Source organism: Indicator indicator, chromosome 32 (assembly GCF_027791375.1).
Source record: "Indicator indicator isolate 239-I01 chromosome 32, UM_Iind_1.1, whole genome shotgun sequence".
Taxonomy (NCBI): Eukaryota; Metazoa; Chordata; class Aves; order Piciformes; family Indicatoridae; genus Indicator; species Indicator indicator.
In genome coordinates this window covers 6,479,355-6,498,342 of record NC_072041.1, presented here as the reverse complement: position 1 = coordinate 6,498,342, position 18,988 = coordinate 6,479,355, and the positions used below count along the sequence as shown (strand labels likewise).

The window sequence follows — 18,988 nt, the reverse complement described above, 5'->3', positions numbered from 1 at the left end:
GCCCCAAATGCAGCACCCAGCACTTGGCCTTGTTGAACCTCAGCCCACTGGTCTCAGCCCATGGCTCCAGCCTGGCCAGGTCCCTCTGTAGAGCCTCCTGCCCCTCCAGCAGTGATCCACACTCCCTCAGCTTAGTGCCACCTTTTTCCATAGCACATTCCAGCCCAGAGGCTCCATGCTCATGGAGCAGAGCACCTCTAGCCCACCACAACATGTACCTTTGGTGACCAGGAGATTTTTGTGTCCCTTTGCTGCCTGCATGCCAATGGATGGCATCCAGGTCTGCCAGTCAAGTAAGAGAGGAGTTTCTAAGCCTTTGATATTTCTTGTTTTCAATAAAATGGAAAAGGATTTATAAAAATGCTTCTAGGTTGTAGTCCTTTGTCCATTGTGTCCCTTGAGTGCCTTCTCAGCATCTCCTGAAGTGGGAAGATCAAGAAAATCCTTGCTCCAGAAAAGTTTTAGCCCCCCCCACCAACTGTTACTGGTGGCATTCCCAGTGTCCTCTGTGAGGAGTCAGTTGGCCACTGAGCAGGAGTTACAGCAGGAATCCCATGGGAATTCCTTCAGATCTTGGAGCTGAGTCCAAGCACACACCCTGAGGAGCCCCTGGGGAGAGCTGTGGTGACAGTTTTGGGTCAGAAGCTCTGTGGGAGTTTGAGGGGAGAAGCATCCTTGGAGACCCAAGGAGCTGCCTCAGGGAGGTGGGGAAGGGACGTGGTGAAGCCAGGAGAAGGTGGAGAGCACCTCCTGCTCTCCAGTCTGTAGCTTCCCATCCCAGGTGGCATGGACCTCATCATGCCACCCCCCTGCAGGCCACCCAGAGACACCACCCACAGAACAAGCTGCTCCAGCTGTCCTCCAGCCAAGCCTTTATTGCATTCTGTTTGCCACAGAACTCAGCAGAACACTTCCAGGCCCTCCAAAAACCTCCCACCCCATGCCCCTGCTTTGCCCACTGCACCTCTGCTGGAGCTGGCAAGTGCTGCATGGGCCTGGAAGGACCCAGAGCCCTGCCCCAGCTCCAGTGCAGGAGCTCCTGCTGCCCACCACAGCGTGGTGCTGGTGGCACTTGCTGGTCCCCTGGCAGCATGACTCTCAAGCTGGGTGCCACCCAGCATGTCTCCTGCCAAGCTTCAGGTCCATCTCTGGTCATTGTCCTCCTGTCTCAAGGGTCCCTGCTGGGCTCCAGCAGCCATGAAGAGACAAGGGCATGGCACAGCCACTGGTTCTGCCTGGTGTGGCACCTGTCCATGCCTCCCAGGTTCACTCCTGCTCCTGTTGACACAGCCTCTGTCCCCAGCAAACCCCAGAGCTCCCCGCTGGCAGCTCCAGCTCCTTCTGAGGAGCCCACAAGAAGGACCCCCAGGCAGGTGCCACCAGCCACCCACCACTCACCTTTCTCCAGGCACCATGGGAACAGACTCGTGGCAAGATGCTTGGCTTCTGGGCCACATTGCTGGTCCTGAAGCCAGAGCTGGCAATGCCACACAGCTCCCAGGAGCCCCAGCTCCAAGAGGGTTCCTTCAAGCAACTCCTAGACCAACCAGCCCCCCTCTCAAGCCTCCCAGGACCATCTGCATTCCCTCCAAGCTCCCATCAAAACTCAGATGCCCTCAAGTAGCACAGTGCCACCAGCAAGGTCCCCTGGGGCATCCCAGGACCAGCCAAGTCCCCTACAGCATCCTGAGACCTACCAAATCCTCTAGAGCTCCCTAAGGGCCACCTGGGTTCTTTAGAGCCCCTCAGGACCACCTGTCCCCAAACCACCACCCAAGCCTCAAGGCCTTGGTGCCATGGGCATGGCTCCCACCCCCTTCCTCCCCACAACTGGAGGCATCTTAGGGGTCAGTGCTCACCCCAGGACCCCATCCAGCCCCACTGCACCACCCTCCTGAGCACATGGGCCAAACTCCAGCATCACCAAACACAACCTTGGGTGCTCCCCTCCACCAAAAAAGAAAAACCAGCAGGACACAGGAGCTCAGCTCAGTACTTTTGTCTTTATCACACTCGAGCTGCAGCACCACGGACTCAGTTGGAGCTTATTTTCTGCCAACAAGAAAACAAGGGGAGGGCTGATGGTGAGACCCTGGGCTGGGGGAGGCCAGGGTCAGTGTGCTGAGCCCCTCCAGGGGGGCAGAGGAAGGGGCACCCACCTCGTTGATCCAGTCAATGTAGGCAGACACCCTGGTGAAGACCGTGGGTTTCTTCTTCAGGTTGCACCTCAGGCCGGAGCCGAAGCTGACGATGCCGTTCACCTCCCAGGCTCCGTCCCGCTGGCAGTTCAGGGGGCCCCCAGAATCGCCCTGCCCAGGCAGCTGGGCACTCAGTACCCACTCCTGGGCACCCCACACCACCCCTTCTCCTCCTGGAGGATCTATAACCCCCAAATCACTTGGGCACCTCTGCCAATCCCTTTGCTCCCTGCACCTCACCTTTGGCAGGGAGTGTTACAGGCTCAGGGAACCGTGGAATGGGTTGGGCTGGAAGGGATTTTAAAGCTCATCCAGTGCCAACCCCCTGCCATGGGCAGGGACACCTCCCACCAGCCCAGCTTGCTCAAGGCCTCATCCAGCCTGGCCTTGAACACCTCCAGGGAGGGGGCAGCCACAGCCTCCCTGGGCAACCTGTGCCAGTGTCTCACCACCCTCACTGGAAAGAATTTCTTTCTAATCCACCACCCCATGGTGCCAACCACCCCATGGTACCCCCCATCAACCCCATGGTGCCAACCACCCTATGGTACCCACCATCAACTTCATGCTACAAACCACTCCATGGTACCCACCCTCAACCCCATGGTACCCATCATCAACCTCATGATATCAATCCCATGGTACCAACCCACTCCATGGTACCAACCACCCCATGGCACCCACCATCAACCCCATAGCTGCAACTACCTCATGGTACCCACCATCAACCCCATGGTACCAACTACTCCATGAGCCCAATGACTCCATGGTACCCACCATGAACCCCAAGGTACCAACCACGTCATGGTCCCAACCATCAACTCCATGGTACCAACTACTCCATGATCCCAACCACCCCATGGTACCTACCATGAACCCCATGATACCAACTACTCCATGGCACCCACCATCAACCCCATGATACCAGCCACTCCATGGTACCCACCACCCCATGGCACCCACCATCAACACCATGGTCCCAACCACTCCATGGTACCCACCACCCCATGGCACCCACCATCAACCCCATGGTACCAACCACTCCATGGTACCCACCACCCCATGGCACCCACCATCAACCCCATGGTACCCACCACCCCATGGCACCCACCATCAACCCCATGATACCAACCACTCCATGGTACCCACCACCCCATGGCACCCACCATCAACCCCATGGTCCCAACCACTCCATGGTACCCACCACCCCATGGCACCCACCATCAACCCCATGGTACCAACCACTCCATGGTACCCACCACCCCATGGCACCCACCATCAACCCCATGGTACCCACCACCCCATGGCACCCACCATCAACCCCATGATACCAACCACTCCATGGTACCCACCACCCCATGGCACCCACCATCAACCCCATGGTACCAACCACTCCATGGTACCCACCACCCCATGGCACCCACCATCAACCCCATGATACCAACCACTCCATGGCACCCACCATCAACCCTATGATACCAACCACTCCATGGTACTCACCGCTCCTTGGTACTCACCATCAACTCCACGGTCCCAGCCACTCCATGGTCCCAACCACCCCATGGCATGCACCATCAACCCTATGGTACCAACCACCCCATGTTCCCCACCACCCCATGGCACCCACCATCAACCCCACGGTCCCCCAACCACTCCCTGGTCCCCACCACCCCACAGCACCCTCGCCCCCATGCTGCTGGCACTCACGTTGCAGCCCGAGACGATGCCGTCGCCGCCGGCGCACACCATGGTGTCCCGCACGGTGCTACCCCACCAGTCCCACTGGGAGCAGATCTCGTGGTCCACCACGGGCAGCAGGGCCTGCTGCAGAGCATCGGCCAGGGGACCGTTGGCTGCAAGGACAAGGCATGGACCTCACATCCTGCCACCCAGCTGTGGTGCTAAGGCCGTGACACGTGGCCCAGGACAAATCCAGACAGGCCTCAAGATGTCCAGAACAGGTCCTTTCTCTCCTCTCCTTCCTGCCACAACAACAGGGCAAGGTGGGAAAAGGAACAAAGGGGACAGGCCCTTGCCTGGCTGGTAAACAAGATGCCAGCTGGGGTCAGAGCATGTAAGCTCCCCCAGATACCAGGTGCTGGCCTCTGCCTATTATGGTCATAGCCTGGCAGAAGGCTTTTCCATTGGGCAGCTACATGTTAGCTTTAGTGCCCCATTGGCCCAAGTGACCTCTGGCATTTGTATATATACAAGTGGCTGGGGAGCCTGGGGGCTCTTGCTCAGATCTGCCTTGCTGATGCTTGCTCAAGCCTTGCTCAAGCCTTGCTCACATCTGCTGAAGCCTCTCCTCACTTCAAGCCTTGTCATCTCCAGTGTCCTGCCTTGCTTCGAGTGCCTGGTCCAGAGCCCTGGGATAAGCCTGAGCCTGGAACTGGATTACAAACCAACAGTTTCTGGAGCCTGGCAGCAGAGAGAGCGAGCCAGGGACCATCTCCAAATTCCTACTGTAATCCTCATGAGTAAACCCATGCCTGCTCATATCTCCCTAAGGGTTATTGGTTGGCCTTTGGTCTATAAGTGGGTGAAGCTTTTTGTGTCATAGCTTTTTCCAGTCTCTGAACTCTCTAAATTGTGTCAAAATTGCCATTAAGCATCCTGGAAGAACTCGCCACCCAACAGAACCTGTAAATAATTCTATCGGTTTTTGTGCATAGTTTTGGGGGAAAATAAAAATCACTCTATTTTATAATCCCCACCTGGTTAATTTAACCCCAAACTAGTACACAACCAACCACCACCCCCTCCCTGGGCACCCCCTGGCTCACTGAGGATGCGGCCCCAGCCGGTGACGTAGCAGGGGTAGTCATTCTCCAGCAGCAGCCCTGCAGGGGGCAGGCAGGCAGCCTGGATGGTCTCAGTCTCCTCCACCTCCTCTGCCAGCTTGATCAGGGCAATGTCGTTGCTGTGGGGAGAGAGGAGTGGTGGGGATCATCATAGGGCCACAGGGTGTTAGGGGTTGGAAGGGAGCTCCAGAGATCATCGAGTCCACCCCCGACTGCCAGAGCAGGACCATAGAATCCAGCACAGGTCACACAGGGACACATCCAGATGGGGCTGGAAAGTCTCCAGAGGAGACTCCACAACCCCTCTAGGGAGCCTGTTCCAGTGCTATGTGACCCTCACAGTTTCTCCTCATGTTGAGGTGGAACCTCCTGTGCTGGAGTTTCTATCTATTGCCCCTTGTCCTATCCCAGGCTGCAACCGAGCAAGCTGTGAAGATGAGGGACTCCAAATCATGGGGATAGAGGACCTTGAGATGTGGTGATGGAGGGACTCCAAATCGTGGGGATGGAGGACCTCAAGCTGTGGGGTTAGGGGACTCCAAATCGTGGGGATAGAGGGACTCCAAATTGTGGGGTTGAGGGACTCCAAATTGTGGGGATGGAGGACCTTCAGTTGTGGGGTTAAGGGACTCCAAATTGTGAGGGTAGAGGACCTTGAGTTGTGAGGATGGAGAGACTCCAAATCATGGGAGTGAGTGACTCTAAATTGTGGGGATGGAGGACCTCGAGTCATGGGAATGGGAGGTCCTGAATCAGGGGGATGGGGTGACCTCAAGCCATAGAGATGGGGGATCTTGAGCTTTGGGGACAGAGGACTCACAATCATGGGAACGGGGGACTCCAGATCATGGAGCTGGAGGACCTCAAGATGTGGGGATGAGAGATCTTGAGCCACAATGCCCCCAGCCCACCCCCGGCACCTGCCCTGCCTTACACGATGAGGAAGGAGTTCCACTTCTCATGCACGATTGTCTTCTCCACCCCCACGGCCAGGGAGCCAGCCTCATTCTCTTCAGACAGGTCCTGCAAGCCCAGCACCACACGGTAGGTCAGGCTGGAGCTGTTGGTGGGAAGAGAGGATCACAGGGTCAGAGGATGTTAGGGGTTGGGAGTGACCTCCAAGGATCATAGAGTCCAACCCCCCTGCCAGAGCAGGAGCAGAGAATCCAGCACAGGTCACACAGGAACACATCCAGATGGGGCTGGAAAGTCTCCAGAGAAGGAGACTCCACAACCTCTCTGGGCAGCCTGTTCCAGTGCTCTGTGAGCCTCCCAGGGAAGAAGTTCCTCCTCATGTGGAGGTGGAACCTCCTGTGCTGGAGTTTCTATCCATTGCCCCTTGTCCTGTCCCAGGGTGCAAGTGAGCAGAGCCTGTCCCTGTCCCCTCCCTCCTGACCCCCAGCCCTCAGATATTGATAAACATTGATCAAATCCCCTCTCAGTCTTCTCCTGTCCAGACTAACCACCCCCAGGGCTCTCAGCCTCTCCTCACAAGGTACTGCTCCAGTCCCTTCAGCATCCTGGTAGCTCCCTGTTGGACTCTTTCTGGCAGATCCCTGTCCCTCTTGGACTGGAGAGCCCAAAACTGGCTGCAATATTCCAGGTGAGGTCTCACCAGGGCAGAGTAGAGGGAGAGGAGAACCTCCCTGGATCTGCTGGCCACACTCCTCTGAATGCCCCCAGGGATCCCATTGGCCTCTTTGGCCATCAGGGCACATTGCTGACCCATGGATAATTTGTTATTCATCAGGACTCCCAGGTCCTTCTCCCCAGGGCTGCTCTCCAGCAGATCACCTCCCAGCCTGTACTGCTGCAGTTTGTTCTTCCTTTCCAGGTGCAGGACTCTGCACTCATCCTTGTTGAGCCTCATTGGGTTCCTCTCTGCCCAGCTCTCAGCCTGTCCAAGCCTCTGAATGGCCTCACAGCCTTCAGGTGTCTCAGCCAAGCCTCCCAGTTTGGTATCATAGAATTGTCAGGATTGGAAGGGACCTCAAGGCTCAGCCAGTTCCAACCCCCCTGCCATGGGCAGGGACACCTCACACTGCAGCAGGTTGCTCACATCCAGCCTGACCTTAAAAACCTCCAGGGGTGAGGCTTCAACCACCTCCCTGGGCAACCTGTGCCAATCTCTCACCACCCTCATGGGGAAGAATTTCTTCCTCACATCCAATCTGAATCTCCCCATTTCTAGTTTTGCTCCATCCCCCCAGTCCTATCACTCCCTGACACCCTCCAAAGTCCCTCCCCAGCTTTCTTGGAGCCCCCTTCAGATCCTGGAAGGCCACAAGAAGGTCTCCTGGGAGCCTTCTCCTCTCCAGACTGCACAACCCCAACTCTCTCAGGCTGTCCTCACAGCAGAGCAGCTCCAGCCCTCTCTTCATCCTCGTGGCCCTTCTCTGGACACCTTCCAGCACCTCCAGATCCTTCCTGGAACAGAAGCTCCAGACCTGGACACAGAGCTCCAGGAGTGGTCTCAGCAGAGTGGAGCAGAGGGGCAGAATCCCCTCCCTTGCCCTGCTGGCCACACTTCTCCTGCTGCAGCCCAGGCTCTGCTTGGCTCTCTGGGCTGTAAGTGCTCACTGCTGGCTCCTGCTGAGCTTCTCCTCCCCCAGCAACCCCAAGTCCCAGCCTCCACAAACCCCTTGCCCACCCCGGTGCAGACCCCTCCCAGCAGCCCAGCACCCACCTGATGCAGTGGGCAGCAGTCAGCACCCAGTTGGAGGCGATCAGGGTCCCGCCGCAGGTGTGGCGCCAAGTGCCGGACCTGTCGTACTGCAGCGAGACCTACGATGGCAGGGGCATGGCATCAGAGTGGGCATGGCCCTCTCCCTGTCCCACTTCCCAGCCTTGGGGGGGGGTGTGTGTGTGTGTGTCACTCTTACCTGCCATGGCCAGCTGTGAGGCAGGGCGTCTTCCCCACCAACCACTCGGGCGTCCAGCTGTGGTGGCACAGCCGGCCTGCCGCACCCGGAGGCTGCAGGACACCCAACAAAGGGACCTCAGCCACTGCCTGTGCCCCTGGGATGGGGAGCATGGCAGGCAGCAAGGTCCTGTCCTCCCCCACCTCATCCCCTGCCTGCTGCCCACACTCACCAAAGCCCAGCAGCACAGCGAGGCACAGAGCTCCCAGCATGGTTGCCTAGTCCCGGAGTGCTGCAGCGGTGCCGCTCACCCCTCTTATAGCCCCCAGCATGTGGTGGCTGTCCCACGGGGGGGGTCCCTGGCACCCACTTTATCGTTCTCACCCATCCCACCTGGGAAGAGCCACACCTGTGCCAGCAGCATGCCATGGCACCATGCCCCAGCATGCTGAAAACAGAGTCTCCCTTGGGGCATGGCTGGCTGACGCCGACAGCTGTGCCACTCTCCTGGGGGGCATCAAGAGTGGGCAGCAGGTCAAAGGGGGCTCTGCTCCCCCTCTGCTCTGCCCTAGAGAGGCCACAGCTGGAGGTCTCAGTCCAGTTCTGGGCTCCCCAATTCAAGAAGGACAGGGAAGTGCTGCAGAGGGTGCAGCAAAGGGCTGCAAGGATGCTCAGGGGCCTGGAACATCTCTGAAGAAGGCTGAGGGCTTGGGACTGTCTAGACCAAAGAGGATCTTCTCAATGCTGATCAATACCTAAAGGGTGGGTGGCAGGAGGATGGCACCAGGCTTCTGCCAGAGCTGCCCAGTGACAGGGCAAGAGGTAATGGACACAAACTTGACCTTAAGAAGCTCCATCTAAACATGAGGAGGAACTTCTTTCATTTAAGGGTGGTGGAGCACTGGAGCAGGCTGCCCAGAGAGGTGGTGGAGTCTCCATCTCTGGTGACATTCAAAGCTCACCTGGACACCATCCTGTGCAAGCTGCTGTGGGTGACCCTGCTCTGGCAGAGGGGTGGGACTGGGTGATCTCCAGAGGTCTCTCTGAACCCCCTAGCACTCTGGGGGTTACTGGGCAAGCCCAACTGCTCCCCAACTTCAAGGACCATCCACCCCAGCACATGTTCCTCTCCCAGCCTTTTCTTCCCACAGCCAGGGTGCCCTTATCTCATGTTCCATGTGGCCAAGGCCAGTAGCCCTCATGGGAAGATGCCAGCAGGGACGCTGGGGACCTTCAGCAACACCACCTCCAAGCATCTGGATCAAGCCCCTGCTGCTTCCCACGCTGGTGTCCCAGCACCACCACAGCTCCTCCCTGCTTGCCACCACCAACCATGGTGACCAGGTGCTGATGGCTTGATCCCACTGCCCAGCAGGCTCCTTCCCCCCCCCCCCAAGCCCCCACCATGGACACAACCACATTGTGGCTGCTCCTCCCCCTTCCACAGCTGTGCCACCACAACTCCCTGCCCACCTTCTGCCCACCACCCAGCAGCCTTACGAAATATAATATTTATTTGGGATGAAAATAAAAACCCAACACAGACCCTGGCACTGCTGCACAGGGGACACAGGGGGGCACACGGGGGGGACACAGAGGTGCTTCTTTACAGCCACCCACAAACATGGGACCCTGGAGGGGCTTGAAGGGACCTGCTGGTGGCTTCACCACTCGCCCTCCTGGGCTGCATTACGGACACACAAACACAGAACAGCTTGGTCAGCCAGCAGCTGCCTTTCCAAAACCAAGGCAGACAAGCAAGAGGGTGCAGCCTGTGCCCCCCTCAGCGTTGGTGGGGTGGGCTTCCACCCCCTAGCACACACACACAGACCCTTTGCTGGCACTTGGCTGTCCTTGCCACGCTCACCTGCAGTGTTCTTTCCAGTGAGGGTGGAACAGGTTGCCCGGGGTGGGGGTTGTGGATCCTCCCTCCCTGGAGGTGTTCAAGGCCAGGTTGGATGAGGCTTTGAGCAACCTGGGGTGGGGTGGGGGGGTGGGAGGTGTCCCTGCCCACGGCAGGGGGGCAGAACTGGATGATCTTTGAGGTCCCTTCCAACCCATTCAGGGATTCCTGGCTACTTGGCACACGTGGCAATGCCAGCAGGCACCGAGCCACCGTGGCACCTGCCCCCAGCCTGGGGAGGGGCAAGTGCCCATCCTGCAGACCACAGGGCATGCACAACATGTGACAGCTTAGACACAGCTGTCCCACTCCCCTGGCACTCAGTAGCAGCAGCCCCTGGCACAGCTGAGGGCAGGGGACAAAGTGCTGCTGTCCCTTGGGGCTTGGCGAGGGGGCACGAACGACACTGACAGACACCACAGCAAGGGGAGGGGGGTGGGGTGGGGGTGTTAGGGCCACCCAGGCTCTGTGGCAGGCCCAAAGTGGTGGCCCAGCCTTTGGGGAGTCACAAGTGGCGTGGCAGCTCGGGCATGGCTCCTGGCACAGTTGGCACACGGCACACACAGCATTCCCAGCCCGGGCACCACACCCCAGTCCTGCCAGGCTGCGTGCCAGCGTCCTGTCACTGCCTGAAGGTGGACTGCAGCTCCTTGAACGCTGCCTTCCTCTGCTTCAGCTCCTCTGCCTGCTTCTTCTTCTCCTCCTGCTCTGCCTTGATCTCCTCCTCGAAGCGGCTGGCGTCGTGGATGGCCTGCACCTGCGGATGGGGGCACAGCTGAGACCACCCCCGAGCCCTGCTGCCCAGCCTGGCACCTCCAACCTCCTGCCCCAAGCTCCTGCCAGCAGTGGGCACCCAGCACCATGGTGACCCATCACTGAACCCCTCTCAGGTATCACTGAACCCCTGTTGTGTATCACTGGACCTGTGTTGGGACCTCTCCTGCCCCAAGCTCCTGCCAGCAGTGGGCACCCAGCACCATTCTGAGCCATCACTGAACCCCTGTCATGTATCCCTGGACCTGCACTGGGATCTGTCCTGCCCCAAGCTCCTGCCAGCAGTGGGCACCCAGCACCATTCTGAGCCATCACTGAACCCCTGTCACGTATCCCTGGACCTGCACTGGGATCTGTCCTGCCCCAAGCTCCTGGCCCAAGCTCCTGCCAGCAGTGGGCACCCAGCACCATTCTGAGCCATCACTGAACCCCTGTCACATATCCCTGGGACCTGCACTGGGACCTCTCCTGCCCCCAGCTCCTCTGTGGTAGTTTCAGGCTGTACCTTTAAATTTTTCCACAGATCTTGAACAGAAAGTGGTAGGATGTAACTAAACCACTCCTGGGTGCTAAAAGGAAAATCAGGAGAGGTTCTGAGCTATCCCATTGTACACACCACCAATGAAGTGGGGTTGTACACATCATCTTTCTTTTTTTTTTGTGGCTTCCTCCCTCTGGGTGACACCAACTTGCTTCTGGCTCTGCTGACCTTGGCTGTGCTCTTTGCTTTGGCTGAGCAGCCTAACAAAAGAACTCTCTGCTCTTTTCTCTTGCCCCTTTGTGTCCAGGGGGGCAAGGAGGGGAGCAGGGAGGGGCAAGTTCTTAGCTCCCTGTTTTTTTTTTGGCCAGGGGGTGGTTCTTATGCTGTTTCTAAACTGCAAACACATCTAAGTGCTGCCTCTTCATTGCACTCCACTGCAGATGGCAGTTTTTTTGCTTTGTAAATGCAGCTTTCATTTGCTTCCAGCTGGGCTGGGCTGGTAACTCAGTGTTGGGGTGGGGGAAATTTTCAACCCACCACCAACTTGCCTCACACCTTGGCCTCGAAGAAGTTCTTGGCACCTTTCACCCCCTCGGTGGAGACGTCGATCTCGGAGAGCCGGGCCAGGGCGTGCAGTCCGCTGTCCTCCTGCAGCTCTCCCGCTGCTGCCTTGCGGAAAATCAGCAGGAACTGGGGAGCAGAGACGTTGGCATCAGCTCCTCTGACACCTCCAAGCCACCACAGCTCCCTCCCCACCTTCCTACCACCGCCCAAGCCCCAGTGCTGAGCCCAGCAGGGGACACCTCTGGGCCAAGGTGGAGGTTTCCCCCCCAGCCCCTCACCTCCCGAAAGCTGAGCTTGCTGTCCAGGTCTTCATCCACCTCCTTGATCATGTTCTTCAGGCCTAGGTGGGTCTGTGGAGCCCCCAGCTTCTCCATCATCAGCTTCAGCTCCATCAGGTCAATGAAGCCATCCCTCCCTGCATCGTACCTGCAGGAGGGAGGCATGGAAATGAAGGTTAATAAGGACAAGTGCAGGGTCCTGCATCTGGGGAGGAATAACAACAGGCACCAGGACAGGTTAGGGGCTGGAATGCCCTGCTGGAGAAGACCTTGGAGTGCTGGTGGGCAGCAAGTTCTGCATGGAAAAACAATGTGCTCTTGTGGCCAAGAGAGCCAATGGGATCCTGGAGTGCAGCAAGAAAGGTGTCCAGCAGGGCTGGGGAAGTTCTTCTATCTCTCTGCTCTGCCCTGCTGAGACCACAGCTGCAATCCTGTGTCCAGTTTGGGGCTCCCCACGTCAAGAGAGACAGAGACCTGCTGGAGAGAGTCCAAGGGAGAGCCAGGAGGATGATTTGGGGACTTGAGCATCTCCCCTGTGAAGAGAGACTGAGAGCCCTGGGGCTGTTTAGTCTGGAGAAGAGAAGGCTGAGAGGGATCTGATCAATGTCTATCAATAGCTGAGGGGTGGGGGGCAAGGGGAGGGGGCCAGGCTCTTGTGGGTGGTGCTCAATAATAAGCTAAGGAACACCAGGTTCAAGCTTGAATAGAGAAGATTTCAGCTCACCATGAGGAGAAACTTCTCTACAGTGAGGGTGACAGAGCCCTGGAACAGGCTGCCCAGGGGGGTTGTGGAGTCTCCTTTTCTGGAGACTTTCCAACCCCACCTGGATGCATTCCTGTGCAGACTACCCTCAGTGATCCTGCTCTGGCAGGGGGCTTGGACCTGATGATCTCTGGAGGTCCCTTCCAACCTCTAATGTGCTGTGATGGTCCTGTCCCATCCCCACAGGGCATGGAGAACACCCAGGCCCCAGCATGGACACCTCTGTGTGTGCCCAATGCTCGATGCCCACACTGGCTGAGGAGTGAAGAACAAGGAGCTGGGCACCAGCAAGCTCAGGCAGCTTGCCAGACCACAGGAAGCTGCCAGGAAACCACCAACAGCTCCCTGGAGCATCACCTGGGTTGGCTTCTGCTTCCGTGCAGCACTTGGCAGGACAGCCCTGGAGCTGCTGCCAGCCCTGCTGCTGCTCCCCAGGCCAGCAGCCTGAGCACACAGTGTCCTTGGCTGGCAGCAGGGAGAACAGGCCATGGTGCTGCTCCCTCCATCACCCCTTGCTCAGGACCCACCTTCCTCTCACTGGAGCTGGCAGCTGTCCCAACTGCCAGGGCTGTGGCACCATGGCAGTGCCTGCCCACGGGGTTGTGGGAACCATGAGTCCACCAGGTGCAGTCACCTTCTCCTAAGACACCTCCAGGTGACTGATCCTACCTGCCCAGAACCCCTTGGCATCCATACTCCAGCTCTAGCCACATGCTCAGGCTTGGCTGAGAGACATGGAGGTGCTGGAGCAGGTCCAGAGAAGGGCAACCAAGCTGGTGAAGGGTCTGGAGAACAGGGCTGGGGAGGAGCAGCTGAGGCACCTGGGGGTGTTTAGTCTGGAGAAGAGGAGGCTGAGGAGAGACCTTCTGGCTCTCTGCAACTTCCTGAATTGAAGCCAAGCAGGGGTTGATTTCTTCTCCCTGGTGTCAGGTGACAAAATGAGAGGAAATAGTCTGAAATTGTGCTGGGGAAGGTTTAGGTTGCACATGAGGAACAATTTCTTTGCTGCAAGAGTGGTCAGGGAATGGAACAGGCTGCCCAGGGAGGTGGTGGAGTCCCCATCCCTGGAGGGGTTCATGAAATGTGTGGCCATGGCACTTGGGGACATGGTTTAGAGGCCATGGTGGTGCTGGGTTGAGGCTTGGACTCGACGATCTTAGAGGTCTTCTCCAACCCAAACAATTCCCTGACTCTATGATTTTATCTGTTTTCATCTGGATCTTTTTACAGAGCCTGCTTATAGACCCTGGCAGGAACATCCCTTCCTGGACCCCTGCCCACAGCCACCCCATCCAACCTCCCACCCACCACCCCTGTAAGGCTCTTGCTGCTGTCACCTCCCCCCACGGGAGCAAGCCGAAGCCCTTGCAGCACGTCCCAGTGGCAATGCAGAAGTCAGCGAGCAGCCGCAGGGCTGCAGCCATCGAAACCAGGCTGGTTTGCTCCTGTGGTTGGTGCTCTCCGTGCCTGCAAGCGCTGCAGCAGCCAGGCAGAGCACCACGCTGCAGGTCCATGACTCATTTGTACCTCCTCAGCTGTGGTCTGCTCTGGCCGTGTCGCAAGCGGCGCCTCCCTGCACTCCTACGCTGCTGGGAGACCCGAAACGGGGCTGGCCCCGCACTGCTCCTGCTCCTCTCTGCCTGCTGCTGCTGCCTACAGCACCCCAAGAGCTGGGCTGGGGGAGCAGACCCCACACAGGGCTCCCCCACACTGCTCCTGCTCCCCTCTGCCTGCTGCTGCTGCCTACAGCACCCCAAGAGCTGGGCTGGGGGTGCAGACCCCACACAGGGCTCCCCCACACTGCTCCTGCTCCCCTCTGCTGCTGCTGCTGCCTACAGCACCCCAAGAGCTGGGCTGGGGGTGCAGACCCCACACAGGGCTCCCCCACACTGCTCCTGCTCCCCTCTGCCTGCTGCTGCTGCCTACAGCACCCCAAGAGCTGGGCTGGGGGTGCAGACCCCACACAGGGCTCCCCCACACTGCTCCTGCTCCCCTCTGCCTGTTGCTGCTGCCTACAGCACCCCAAGAGCTGGGCTGGGGGTGCAGACCCCACACAGGGCTCCCCCACACTGCTCCTGCTCCCCTCTGCCTGTTGCTGCTGCCTACAGCACCCCAAAGAGCTGGGCTGGGGGTGCAGACCCCACACAGGGCTCCCCCACACTGCTCCTGCTCCCCTCTGCCTGCTGCTGCTGCCTACAGCACCCCAAGAGCTGGGCTGGGGGAGCAGACCCCACTCAGGGCTGGCCCCATACTGGTCCCACTCCCCTCTGCCACCATCACCCCGGGAGCTGCAGACCCCCCACTTTCTGCCTTGAGGTGTCTCTTGGAGGCACCACACCAAGAGTTTCTCTGCAAGGGTCACGTTTGCTGCCACGGTCCTGCTGCCTCATTCCCTGCAAGCCACCCCCTAACTGCAGGGTGCTTCCTTGCTCCCTGATTTCCAGGCACGCAGGAATCCCTCTGCTTCTCCAAGGGAAGTTCCCAAAGGAGATCATCTGCCCTGCAGAGAGCAAACGCAGAAAGCAACACCCCCCTTCCGTGCCCTGCCTCATCCTGCACAGCCCAACCACCACATCGGGAGGCCAGCAGCGGTGGCCAGGGGTCGGCTGGGGCACAGCCATCCCTTCCTTGGGGAGACCCCTCCCCCCCGCAACAGCTCCCAGCCCCGCAACCCCCCCATGAAGCTACCATCCCCTCAGCCTCCCCATGAGGCTCCCAGCCTCGGCGCTGCTCCTTTGGCTGCAGCGAGACTGCTGCAGGTGTCAGAGCAAACACTGCTGCTCCGCTCCTCCGGCTGCGCCGCGCCGGCCGGACGCCCACCACCCGCATTCCACACCTCCCCCCACCCCCTCCCCGCCACCATCTGTGCTGTGACCACAGCCACCCAGCGCCACCAGCTCTGCCCCCCGGGACACCAGCCACGAGGGGGGTGTGTGTCCCCCATCAGCTCCAGCCACAGCTCTGCCCCTGGAGACCCCAACCATGGTGTCACTCCCTCCTGCCATCACCACCAGCCACAGCTCTGCCCCTGGAGACCCCAAACGTGGTGTCACTCCATCCTGCCATCACCACCAGCCACAGCTCTGACCCTGGAGACCCCAATCACAGTATGTGCCTGTCCCCCACTGTCAGCTCCCTGCTGCTGCAGCCCAGGAAGCTGCTACAGCAACCCCCACATCCTGCTAGCTGCCATGTCCAGGTGGGGAGGGGGCTGTGTGACAATCCTCTGGGAAGAGATGGGGAGCAAGGGGGTGCTCCTCATATTACCATGGATGCTTGGGAGGATGTGCCTGCACCCAGAGCCCCCCAGCTGTATGCTTCAGGACTCACTGCCTACACGCTGCCTGCACAAAGTGGGCTCTGCAGGGATACTCCACAGGGATGCTCCACGGGGATGCTCCAGGCCATCCCACTCACCCCCCAGCTACTCACACGCATCCCGGCATGACCATGGTTGGAGCCATCCCCATTTCTATCCTTCCCTGGAAATTTCCAGGGCTTGCTGCCAGCTTCCCCCCCCCCATCCCTCCTCCCCCAAGGGGCTGGGGGGGTTGAGCTGGCAGAGTCACGCTTGGCCGTGCGTGGTGGCATGCAGCATGGCCAGGGATGCTGGGGACATGCTGCTGGTGCCTGCCAGCCTTGCTCCTGGGCACTGAGGGGGGGTCCCTTGTGGTCTCCTCCAAGCACCCCCTCCCTTCCCCAGCCTCACACAAGGTGTCCAGGGTCCCTTCTTCCAGCAAATGGGGGAGGAAGGAGGTGCTCTCCCTGAGAAGCTGGGGGGGGTCTACAGGAGTTTCTCCTGCAAGGAGCTGGGGGAGAAGGTGTCCTTCTCATCCCTCCTGGAAGATGCTGGGGGTGGGGGGGAAAGTCCCAAGCAGTGCTCCTGCAAGAAGTTGGGGGTGTCCCAGGCATCCCTCATGCAAAGAACTGGGGTGGGGAGGAGACTTCTGCAAGGAGCTGGAGGGTCCTGGGGGGTCTCTCCTGCAAGGAACGGAGGGGAACCCTGCAACGAGCTGGGGAGGGGGGGGGTCCTTGAAGTCCCTCTTGCAAGGAGCTGGGAGGTCCTGAAGATTTCTCCTGCAAGGAATCACGGGGGGTGGTGGTGGTGTTATCCTGTGAGGAGTTGGGGAGGATTTCTCCTGCAAGGAGCTTTAGAGGGGGGGGTCCCTCCTTCAAGGACCTGAGGGTGCTCTCGGTGTTCCCTCCCGCGAGGAATAGCAGGGTCTCTCCTGCAAGGATCTAAGGGTTGCTACTGCAAGGATCTAGAAGGGTCCTGGGGGTCCCTCCCGCCAGCACAATGCGGGGGCCAGAGAGCATTACTCCCACCCATACCCGGGATGCCGAGAATGCTCCCCTGGGGGGTCTCCATTCCCACCCCCGAGCCCCCCATCCCCGCCAGCACTCACTGTCGGAACAGCCGCTCCATGTCGCGGAGCTGTCGCCGGGAGAACTCGCGGAACTCCGCGGCGGGGCTGAAGACTCGGCGGCTTCCCCCGGGGGACCCTTCGAAGCCAACTCTCCCCGCGCCGGGGCTGCCCGGCCCCGCTCCCGGCTCCGCCGCCCGGCCCCGCCGCGCCGCCAGCTCCTCCGCCGTCGCCGCCATGGTGCCCGGATGGCCGCCCCCGCTCCGCCCCGCTCCGCTCCGCCCCGGGGCCGGGCTGCGGCCCCCCGACACCCGGAGAGGGCCGGGCTGGGGTCCCCACGATGTGCCCAACCCCTCCCCGGGGGATGCCGAGCATCCCCCCGGCCCTGCCCACCGCCCCCCATCACCGCCGCTCCGTGCACCCCCGGCGGTGGTGTTCCCATCGCATCTCCAGTGGGATCTGCCCATGGGATGCGGGGGAGGGGATTCCTGAGGATGGATGGAAGGGGGGGGGAAGCGGCTGTTGCAGCTGCAGGTGTACCTGCAGGTGCCTGCGCTCCTGCCAGCTCCAGACATCGGCTCGGGGGGGAGTTGGGAGGCTCAGCATCGCACAGCGCAGTCTGGAACCACCTGATTGACCACTGTCAGAAAATCACAGAACTGGTTTGGCTTGGAAGAGACCTTTAAGATCGTCGAGGTGGGATTTGGCTTGATAAATAATTGATATTTGTATTAATTCCTTGCCTCACACCCTCCTTATTTTGTGACACCCCCACTGCATATTCTGGGGGCTCAGGATGTCTCAGAAGATGTCTGGGTCCTGCCATATGCAGCTCATCCCTGACCCCATTCCTGCAGATCCCTGCTGCCAGTGATCCTTCTGAGCTGTGTTTGGGTGGCCAGGAACCTGGACAGACAGGGAAAGACTCTGTTGGATTTTTACATCCCCCCCTCTCCCCCATGGCTGCTTCTTCAGTCTCTCTGGAAGCCTCCATCTCCCCATTCCAGGGAATCCTTTCCCAGCAAAGCCACAAGCACCACAAACCACCTTCTGCTTACCTTGGTGGCCTTCAGCTGTGCTCCTGGTGTGACTGCAGGTTCCTTCTTGAGACCTCTTTTCTGGACTATATTCCCTGCTAAGTCTTTTGGCAGGACCACCAGTGGCTCTGAAGCCTTCATCATGGCAGCTGGAGGCAAACAAAGACCCTCTTGAGTCCATCCCACTGCCTGTGGGATGTGCTGGAGCTTCACCCCTCAGCCTTTTGGAGGTTTCCACTTATGGAGACCACTCCTGGAGAGCTGCATAGACTATGGAGGAAAGGCTGCACCTGCAGACACTGCTGGCTGAGGGTTTGGATGTTGCTTTCTCTGCCTAAGCAGGATGCAAAGCTCTCATCCAGGTGGCAACTCAGAGACTGCATCACAAACTGCTGCCCTGCTGGTTAGCTTCTGACAGAGGTGGTGCTGCTTGTCCATACAGAGACCTCCCTGATGGAAAGGGCTCAGGAGAGCATGAGCTGGGGCAAGGAGAAGGCTCTCACAGCATCATGCAACCATGCATGGTTTAGGTTGGAAGAGACCTTTCAGGGTCATCTAGCCCAAGCTCACTGCAGTGAAGAGGGACATCTAGAGCAGGGTGCTCAGAGCCCCAGACAACCTGGCTGAATGGTTCCAGGGATGGAGCATCTACCACCCCTCTGGGCAACCTGTGCCAGTGTCTCACCATCCTCCTCATCAAAAGGATCTTCCTTATCTCTAGGCTAAAGGAAAGCTTTGCAAGACCACCACACCCAAGGCTGGGTTCCTCTAGGTGACTCCTGCTCTGTCTTGCCTTGAGGACAGCAGCACAGAGCCAGGGGTCTGCTTGCTTGCCTCTGACTCCCTCCTGTTCTGGGCTCCACCAGTACAGAACTTGGGGCCTGCCACATGGACACATCCTCCCTTTCCAGGGACAGCCACACTCACCTGAGGACTGCTTCCTCTCCAGCAGCTTGGCTCT

General features: G+C 59.2%; 2 protein-coding genes across 2 annotated transcripts; both read right to left on the bottom strand.

Annotated features, from left to right (window-relative positions):
* Nucleotides 1-2,034: 2,034 nt before the first annotated feature.
* Nucleotides 2,035-8,135, bottom strand: CTRC (chymotrypsin C). Its single transcript, XM_054394941.1, has 8 exons — nt 8,096-8,135; nt 7,885-7,976; nt 7,689-7,786; nt 5,937-6,062; nt 4,985-5,121; nt 3,906-4,051; nt 2,160-2,309; nt 2,035-2,052 (listed from the first exon to the last, which is right to left on the bottom strand). The coding sequence occupies exons 1-8, from the start codon at nt 8,133-8,135 to the stop codon at nt 2,035-2,037; spliced, it is 807 nt and encodes a 268-aa protein (XP_054250916.1).
* Nucleotides 8,136-10,388: 2,253 nt separating this feature from the next.
* Nucleotides 10,389-17,229, bottom strand: EFHD2 (EF-hand domain family member D2). The gene is made up of 4 exons (XM_054395010.1): nt 17,033-17,229; nt 11,864-12,011; nt 11,577-11,711; nt 10,389-10,523 (listed from the first exon to the last, which is right to left on the bottom strand). Exons 1-4 carry the CDS (start codon nt 17,227-17,229, stop codon nt 10,389-10,391), a joined length of 615 nt encoding a protein of 204 aa, XP_054250985.1.
* Between the last annotated feature and the right edge of the window lie 1,759 nt (nt 17,230-18,988).